This window comes from Arachis ipaensis, chromosome B01, assembly GCF_000816755.2.
Source record: "Arachis ipaensis cultivar K30076 chromosome B01, Araip1.1, whole genome shotgun sequence".
NCBI classification, from domain to species: domain Eukaryota; kingdom Viridiplantae; phylum Streptophyta; class Magnoliopsida; order Fabales; family Fabaceae; genus Arachis; species Arachis ipaensis.
The window spans coordinates 135,412,709-135,421,946 of NC_029785.2; the positions used below are offsets into that span (position 1 = coordinate 135,412,709).

At 35.5% G+C, this 9,238-nt stretch overlaps 2 protein-coding genes across 5 annotated transcripts; one reads left to right on the top strand and one right to left on the bottom strand.

The window, feature by feature from the left end:
- LOC107641619 (protein FLX-like 4) lies at positions 1,102 to 3,521 on the top strand. The gene is made up of 4 exons (XM_016345105.2): positions 1,102 to 1,353; positions 1,715 to 2,332; positions 2,851 to 2,990; positions 3,082 to 3,521. The coding sequence occupies exons 2-4, from the start codon at positions 1,842 to 1,844 to the stop codon at positions 3,297 to 3,299; spliced, it is 849 nt and encodes a 282-aa protein (XP_016200591.1). The 5' UTR covers positions 1,102 to 1,353; positions 1,715 to 1,841; the 3' UTR covers positions 3,300 to 3,521.
- Positions 5,364 to 8,527, bottom strand: LOC107641629 (HD domain-containing protein 2). 4 transcript variants are annotated; one of them, XM_016345116.2, is made up of 8 exons: positions 8,221 to 8,527; positions 7,718 to 7,842; positions 7,544 to 7,581; positions 7,135 to 7,245; positions 6,964 to 7,043; positions 6,591 to 6,627; positions 5,805 to 5,846; positions 5,364 to 5,728 (listed from the first exon to the last, which is right to left on the bottom strand). In XM_016345116.2, exons 1-8 carry the CDS (start codon positions 8,359 to 8,361, stop codon positions 5,658 to 5,660), a joined length of 645 nt encoding a protein of 214 aa, XP_016200602.1. In that variant the 5' UTR covers positions 8,362 to 8,527; the 3' UTR covers positions 5,364 to 5,657. The 4 variants fall into 4 exon arrangements, with proteins under 4 accessions (XP_016200602.1, XP_020962193.1, XP_020962204.1 ...); XM_021106534.1 differs by lacking the exon at positions 6,964 to 7,043 and adding an exon at positions 6,861 to 6,931 and having other exon boundaries at positions 8,221 to 8,497; XM_021106545.1 differs by lacking the exons at positions 5,805 to 5,846; positions 6,964 to 7,043 and adding an exon at positions 6,861 to 6,931 and having other exon boundaries at positions 8,221 to 8,497.

Consider the following 9,238-nt stretch of genomic DNA (forward strand, 5'->3'; position numbering starts at 1 on the left):
CTATATATAATAACATGTATTAGATATTAATTTATTAAATATTAAGGATAAAATATATTTTTTATTCTTAAAATTTGACAAAAATTTTAAAAATATTTTTAAATTTTATTTTTTGTTTTAATTTTGTTCCAAAAATTTTTTATTTGCATCAAATATACTTCTGATGGCTAATTTTTCAAAAAATTTAAGACTGATTCAACAATAATTTCATAAGAATAACCCTCAACACAAGCAAATCAAGCATAATTTTCATGCATTGTTGTTAGATTGGTTTTAAATTTTTTGAAAATTTAGCCGTTGAGGATATATTTGATGCAAATCAAAAACTTATAAGACAAAATTAAAACAAAATAAAATTTAAGGATATTTTTTAAATTTTTACCAAATTTCAGGACAAAAAATATATTTTAGAGTAAAAAAAACTAATTTGAAATATTCATTTCTAATATAATATACATAAAAGGTAATCTTTAGAGTAAAAAAAATCAATACAAAGGTAGCTTTTTCTCGATTATTTTAATCAAGATTTTATCCACTTTAGTTGGTTAAATAGAGAAAGAAAAGAGTATTTGCATACGAAAAACGGAAAAAATGAAGAGCTTTGTTGCGATAAGGATAAAAATGGATGACCATGAGCAGATCATATTTTCCATGCTGAATGGCTACATTATCAATGTCCTTATATTTAATGATAGTTGAAAATTATAGCCTCCTTGCATGTATAAATAGACATCCTCAGTGCATGATATGTACTTCATGACCTCCAAAATCAAGGGACAATTGATGTCCAACAGATCCGTTCAAGTGACAATCTGGCAGATTTATTTACAAAGTCACTCCCGAAATCCTCCTTTGAAAGATTGGTACATGAGATTGGGATGCGCCGATTTCGAGACATTAAATGATGTCGACAAGAGGGGGAGACTGTACTCTTTTTTCCTTGGTCAGGTTTTTTCTTTCTATCTTTGTATATATATACACATTACAACATATAATATTATTATATATATAAAAATTATTATTGGGCTAATTATTTTAATACTAGAGTCTTCTATTTGTACATCTCTATTATATATATCTTTTATTTCACAACAAGCTTTTAATTAATAACAATACTACATTGGTCTTTGCAAAACGAAAACCCTCTTGTATGAAATTCTGTAAATTGGGCGGAGACTTTTTTTTTTTCGCTTGTTGTGGTAGTCGGTCGCCGTCGCCGTCGCCGTCGCCGTTTGCCGTGTGAATGAATGAGACCTGAGAAGATTCGCCGTTTGCCGTTACTGTTCCGCCAATTGTTTTGTTTGGCTTCATACAGACTTGTCTCTTCCGCCCCCAAAGTTCCTCCTATCATCGGTTCGGTTTTTGTCTCTGATTTTATGTGAAATTAAGCTCCACTTTATTCAATTCTGTTATGTTTCTTCTATTAATCGAGGTCATACTCCTACCTCACCATGAACCTTTCAGTATGATGCAAACTATTTGAAACATGTGATTTTTAACTTCTAAATGCTTAGCCTCAATAACATACTCTATCACTTGCACTTTGCCACTTGTTAAGCGATATCCATTATACCTTTTGATGTAATGCTTGCTCTTAACATTTTTGGAAGTTGTCTCATTTGTGGAATTCATTTCTGACTTTGACAGTTTTGTTGTTAACAAGGATCATGACTCTTTGCATCTGTGTTAATTGGAGCCGTGCATTTGATTGTAGGTATCTTGGAGGTTCTTGTATTGATGTTTACTTGCTCAACAAGAAGTTTGTGATGTGTCTGATGAATGGCTGCTAGGGGCAAAAATCCGCCTGCTTGTTAGAGGGGCGTGCGATTTAGGTTTCTGGGATGATGGGGCACGGTACATTTCCTGGTTTGAGTTCTGCTGCCGGTCGTTCTTTGGAGTCCCTGCCTTCTCCTCAATTGTTGGAGAATAAAATTGCTGCTCAGGAAGTAGAAATAGAGCGACTCATTGGGGATAACCGGAAATTGGCAAATACTCATGTGGCCTTAAGGGAGGCACTTGTGGTTGCTACTCAGGATGTGCAAAAGGTGAAGTCACACATTAGAAGCATTCAGACGGAAAGTGACATACAGATCAGAGTTTTACTGGATAAGATTGCTAAAATGGAGGTAGATATTAGAGCTGGTGACAGCATAAAGAAGGAACTGCAGCAGGCCCTTATTGATGCACAGAGCTTGGCAACTTCCAGGCAGGAATTGAGTGCCCGAATTCAACGAGCCACTGAGGAACTGAAGAAGGCTTGTAGCGATGTTCAGAGTACTCCAGATTTGCAGGCTGAACTGGACAGTTTAGTGCTAGAGCACCAAAGATTACGGTGAGTCTTGAAGTCTGTTAACTTTGTTGCATGCCTGTTTTCATATGCATGTAGATCGGAATTGATGCTTGATTCTTAAGGGTACTCAATTCATTGTTACAATGTGATTGAAAAGGCTTTCCTAAAACTTAGTTTTTGACAGAATACTTGGATGTCATTTAGTCGATGTAATTGACCACACTTAGTGGGTGGGGGAAATTTTTTTTTCTCTTCCCACTCAAATAAAAGAAGAGTTGAAAAGTTAAGCAATAATATCAATTTTAGAAGTGTGTATTGCGATTTGCGAGTGATATACTGGTTGATTCTCTTATTGATAAGATATACCACATGTGTTATTGCCATTGGATTCAAGAATCATATAAAACGTTAAATGTTTGAAAAGTGGTTTTATAATATCTATCAAATAATACATGCTTAATATTTTAAATAATTCTTTCCCGTCATGTTGCATACTTTCTCTTGTTGTTCTTCATTATTTATCTTTTTTCTTATGGTTGATTCTGTAAATGTGTTAATAGTGCCACATTCGAGTATGAAAAGAACAAAAACATAGAGCTAGTGGAGGAAATGAAAGCCAAGGAGAACAATCTAATATCAATGGCCAAAGAAGTTGAAATGTTACGAGCTGAGATTTTGAACGTTGAGAAAAGAGTAAAAGGTAACTCTTTGGCTTTTGTATGTCAGTGCTTTACTTTTATGTGGCGTTTCTATCAAATATTTTATCTGATGCACTCTTACCATGTAAACAGCTCCAAACCAGTTTGGAGCTGCTACGCCTGTAGACAGTACTGTACCCTTTCTTGATGCTTATGGGAGAGGTCATGGTCAGACGGTGTTTGCTCAAGTAGGAGAAAACGTTGTACCATATGGAGATAGCAATGGCATAGCAGCGGGCAGTAGTGCTGGTTGTGGCGGGAGTGGTGCTGTATGGACAGGATCTTATGATCCCTCAGTTGCTCGGAGATGAAGTTTAGTTAATTGTTTGTAACGTTCTTTTATGCAAAATTCATTATGGATCACGCCATCTCCAATTATTTGCTTAAAGCCATAAATTCGAGCAGGGACTTAAATTGTATAGATTTTGAAGAAGGTAAAAATATTTTTCTCAAATTTTGTAGAATGTGTTTGCAAGAGTGGCCTATGTAATGAATCATGTTGCTTGTATGTTATTGCTGTTATTGTTTTTGGTTGTTTTGTATGTTCATAAACAACCACACTGGGTTTAAAATATCACTGCTCTTAAGTTCAATCCTTGGAGATAATCATTCACCTATCAAAAATTGAATTGGGATAAGTAACAGAAAAATATTTTTGAATGATCTTATGAAAATTTGTTGAATGATACATGGATATATGGTAGTTTATTATTAACCATGTGCATGTCTTCTGGCTTTTATCGATTTCTAAAGTATTATTTTCAATAAGCAGTTATTAACTAAATTTAATATAGTGTACTCCTTTGAGGAATGTTAAACCTTAAAATGAGGAAGTTATTAACTAAATTTAATGTAGTATACTCCTTTAAGGAATGTTAAACCATAAAACGAGGAAGAAGAAAGAGGAGGAGGAGGAACGCGGGATCCAAACGTTGGAGGAGGAACGTCGTGATTTTAGGCGCGCATTATGAAAGTGGGTTTTGTTGAGTTAGGGTTAACTTGTATGCCAAAAAAACATGTATGTGTAGCAGGTCTCTTTCTATAATATCTATAATTATCGTTGTTCTTGCCTGAGTGAGTGGAGGTATAACTCGGCTCTTGACGAAGGTCGGCGATCCTTCCCAACAAAGTGTAGTATACGTCGGTTGACTGGAGCGGGGAGGTTGAGTGCCTGCAAAGGCACTCAAATGCTTAAGTTAGCAAAGGGATATATGTGTATGAATACTCTTTCTTCATCAAAAGATGATCTTACCTTTGACTGTTTCCTCGTCCTTTTATGCCTGTGTGGACGAGGTTGTAACGTCTGAGGAGAGGATTAATTACATATCCAACGTTATCAATTAGAGATTAATGCTGTCCTCTTAAAAAGGTCGGTTATAATTGAGGATTATGCGTTTCCGAGCTATAACTCGTAACCGATGTTTACTGGTCATATCAATCGTATTTAATGACTATAAAACTTTAACTACACTTCTAAAATGTAACTAAAAAAAAGCAATAAAGTCGCAAGGGCTGGAGTCCATTAGGCGAATCATCAACCTAACCCGAGTAAACCAACGGGTCTCCAACCCGAACATGCTAGGACAACCAAGATGCAACGCTACCTCCTGGAAACGACTTGGACAGCTGTCAGAAGTTTCTAGGCTCCACAGCTATCAAGTTTCTAGGCCCAAGCAAATGTGACCCACCTAAAATACAAGGTATAAAAGGAGAGGGACTTACCCTTTTTCTGACGTATGTCACATCCTTTACCCTAATTAGCCGTCTCATCATACGGATACTAAATTTAGTATTGGAGTGTCCTTGCAGGTAACTCCACCCGCCGTCCAACCGATGATCGTTGACCCTGCAGCTGCTCGCACCACTCGCGCTCGGGTCTTGTCCCGCATTAACCGTTTCTCGTGACCAACGGTCCTCGTCCTCACGCGATTTGACGAACAAACGAACATTATACTATACTAAACATATGGAAATACATTTTAATTTAATAACTTTTCACATTTTACTTTTTTTTTTTTTCAGAATTCATTATTTAAACATATGGAAATACATTATTTTGATGTATTTAACATCAAAATTTTAAAACTATTTTTTAAAAATAATTATTTGATTTCATTTATTAATAATTTATTTCCTTCAAGATGAAACTTTTTCTTCGTTTTTCTTTTATCCTTTTTATAACACGCGTATGTTAATACTTCTCTTAGAAAATCAACTATAGTGTTCAGTTAAAATCTTATATAAAATCATTTTATATTCATTTTAACAAATCATTGCCGTTAGAACTAATATTAATTATAATCATTATTTTTTATCAATTATTTTAGATAAATTCAAGTCTTTAAATTTAAGTGATTTCGTAACATTCTTTCTTCTGATTTTAACTGTACTTTTAACCATTTGCTTCTCCATTGGATGTGTAATGATAATTTGTCTATTTCAATAAAGTTGATTGATAACTCTAAACATTGGCGGCTTCACATACATTTGGTAGGTTATGAGTACTGTGCGCCATGGGCAGGATAATGGCTTAGCTTGCCGCTATCCGATCCGGGACATGGATGGGAAATAGCATAGGCTGGTCTCATTGCACAGCTACCATTGCTTCCTTTTTCTTGGTAAAAGCTATGCTGCTATTACTACACACTCAATCAGATTGATCCGAGCATTTAGTTATTCTTCCTTCTTCTTGACACGATCTCGGACGCCCAAGCTTTGCCTGTTTCAGTTTGGAACTTCCCTGTAAAATATTCACCACAATCAGGGAACACTAATAAGTATCAATAGGAAACAGCGGATGAGGAGGAAAGTCATACCAGCAGTTGACTGGAAAAATTCATCCAAATCCTTCCCCTGCTCTGTAAAAAGCCATGAGAGAACAAAGTTCAAAACTGAAAGATTTTTAACCATATGGCTTATTACATGCTAGTTAGTCCAAAAACATCACAATACCCACTCATTTCAATGTATTAGTATGATACTTTTAAATATGCATGCCTCCTAAAATGGAGAGTAAAACAATCAGAGACATTCTATTGACCAAATTTTATAATATTTAGTGGGATGTATCCTGCATGGATCTGTTGCTCTGAGACTTGTACATAACAAGAGGTGCTAGGGAGCCAGCAACTTTTATGATTTGTAGCCATCAAGTAGTCATCAATGATGTTTTTAATGGTGTGAGATTTCATCTAATGGTATGGGATTATTCATTTTTGTTTTGCTGGTTACATGCTGGCCAGAATTTAATAAAATTGCTGGCCCCCCTAGACTTTTCCTAATCGTTATTATGGTACTGAGTTAATCACTAATGGCACCCTATGGTAACAAGTTCTTCAATAGTAAGTACTCCTAGCTAACTATAATGTTAAGGCTCATTTGTCAAGTCGCCGAAGATTACAAAGCTTACAACCTCATCCAGTCCAACAAAATTGCCTTAATTATGGAAACCATTCAATCGTGGAGGATCCTGGTGTGAAACATTTAACATGCCCAAAATTCAACATCATGTGGAATTAATGTTTTAACATCAGGATAATTTTCAAAGGATTCAACAAGGCCTAAAACTATTGAGAAAAAATAGAATTAATGAACTATCTCACCATTTTCATATTCCAAAGCTTGAAGTATCATCTCCACCTGCATTGAACAAGAACCATAGAAGGAAAAGGTTAAAGAATAATCACCATTGCTGCCTAACAGAATCTTGATGATAAATTTGCTACTTCTTATCTCGTTTAAATCTGCAATGACACAAATACAACTCATACAACCCACTCAAAAAAGTAGCAATGGAATAGAAAACATCATGAAAAGCCCAAAGGATAGTTCATACTTGGTGAGGTTAGTAATCAAAATCAGCCAACGGGTACCGATTGTAGTGAATCAAAGACCATAATAACAACCACAAGCAAGCATTGACCCAATAGCTGGGTGTGAATCCCTGAAAGAAGAATAGCAGAAAGAGCCACAAACCTTGTCAAGGTCCTTGACAAATTTTGCTTCTGGAGAAGAATTTGCTTCATACTCCATCCACAAATCAGCTACTTCCTTTGCTTCAGTGTGACAATTGAATTAAAAATCAAGGGATGTGAGTTTTCTTTAACTGCTCATTATCAAGCTCAATAATAGAATGAAAATGTGTACCTCTAGATCCTCCTCCAAGAACATTACACATATGGTCCAGTGCATCTTGTTCCCGCCGACTCTTTTCTTCCTTTGAAATTCCATCCTCAGGGCATATATCCCCAACAATAGCTATTAAACAAAGTACCAAAGTAAGAAATTCTTACTAAAAAGAACTTACTAAAGGTCTCAGAATAAAGCATAAGAAGAAGAACCACTTAGACAATTATATACTTATTTTCATCTTTAACTTGCCCTTGTTGACCCCTGTTCTCAGCAATGTTTCAATTGATTTTACCTTAAATATATTACTTTTCAGCTGAACTCGGCATTTCTTAGCCACAAGATGAAGCATGTGAAAGCCAAAAAGATACCATTATTATTTTTAGACAAAAACAACCAGCACAAGGCAAACTGCAAATCAGCATACCTTCTGCAATGTCATGAACAATAGCCATTTTCACGCACCTGAAAATTAACAGAAAAACAAGTTGCTGAAAACCTACCCTCTCTTGTGTAATTAAATCATCAGCTGCACAATAACGACCATAAAGCCAGAAACATATATAATATGTAACAAAGGGGAATGAAAGGTATATTTAACTTGTTTCTGTCTACACCGGGGACATCTGATGCAATGAGAGCCATCAAACCCATTCGATGCATATGATCAGCAATAGATTCTGGATTCTCAACATTTCTTCGAACCCATCCCGTCCTTTTTGTTGTCTATTTCAGATCAGACACAGAATCCAAACAAATGAATGAACTCCAAATCAAAAGCAATTGAGCAAAATATCAACTGTAATTGAAATCTCCAGTTGACTTGCATATTATATGACATTCGGAATTTGAACCTAAGGCTATCTTCCGGATATGCAAACACAATGGAACAGCATAATCTATTACACCTAATGTGATTTATTTAAGCTAATTAGAGATATTAGTTCGTTAGATTGATGTACTCCTGTACTCCTGTACATACATAGTATCTCCAGTTAGCTTAAATAAAATTAAGATTATCTGGTCTTAAGATTCAGCTCTTGCACCGAATTTCGAATAAATCATGCCTCGTTTCAAATAAACTAGGGCAGCGGAAATAAGTACCTTGAGGCGGTGACATATGGAGAGGAAATCGATTGCAGAAGAAGCGGAAGGAGGTCCGTCGTGAACCGCCGAAGAAGGAGGTAGAGGAGGAATAGTGGCGGCGGCGTTTGACGGAGGGGAGGATGGAGATGCAGCGGCCATGCGATAAACCCTAGCGAAAGTGAGTGCGAAAGCTAAGGGGTTTGAATTTCAGCTTCGTAGTAGAAAGAGAAATCATGCAAAATGCAGAGGGAAATTCGTTTGGATTCAGTTAGGCTCTCTTGGAACTGTCTGAACTAGGTATTTGGCCCTTTTTTATTTTTAATATGGAGTAAGGTGTGGGGTGTAACAGCATTATGAAGAATAGAGGTGTTTTTTCTGCATGTGGTGTCAGGAGGCTGAAATCGGACCGAACAATTTAGAGCAAGGAACTCGGACGATCCGATTAAAAGAGATGTACAAAAAAATAATTTTTTTATAAAACTCGGACGGTCCGTTTTGATTTAAAAAAAAAAAAACTAAAAACGGAGGGTCCGTTTTGTTTTAAAGGAAAAATTAAAAAAAAAAACAAAAATGGTTAACGGAGGGTCCGTTTTCAGTTTTTTTAAAAAAAAGAAACAAAAAGTGTAAATGGAGGGTCCGATTTCATGTTAAATAAAAAAAAAACAAAAACTAATCGGACAGTCCGATTTGTGATCAACGAATTTTTTAACAAAGAATTCGGACTGTCCGATTTCTCTCTGTCCCACATCTGTGTCTAACACCTGTATACACCATAACCAAGCACAACTCACACACTCCTCCAATATAAAAAAAAATTAGCTCGTATTTGGCCACAACTTTTAATAAAATGGGAAGACTCCTCCAATATAAAAAAAAATTAGCTCGTATTTGGCCACAACTTTTAATAAAATGGGAAGAGGACATAAAAAAATACGCAAAAATAATAAAATTGGGAAAGAATAAAAAAAGATAAAATTTTATTGATTGTTGTTAGATTTTTTTTTTTGTGACTTAATTGTTTTTAGATTGAAATTGT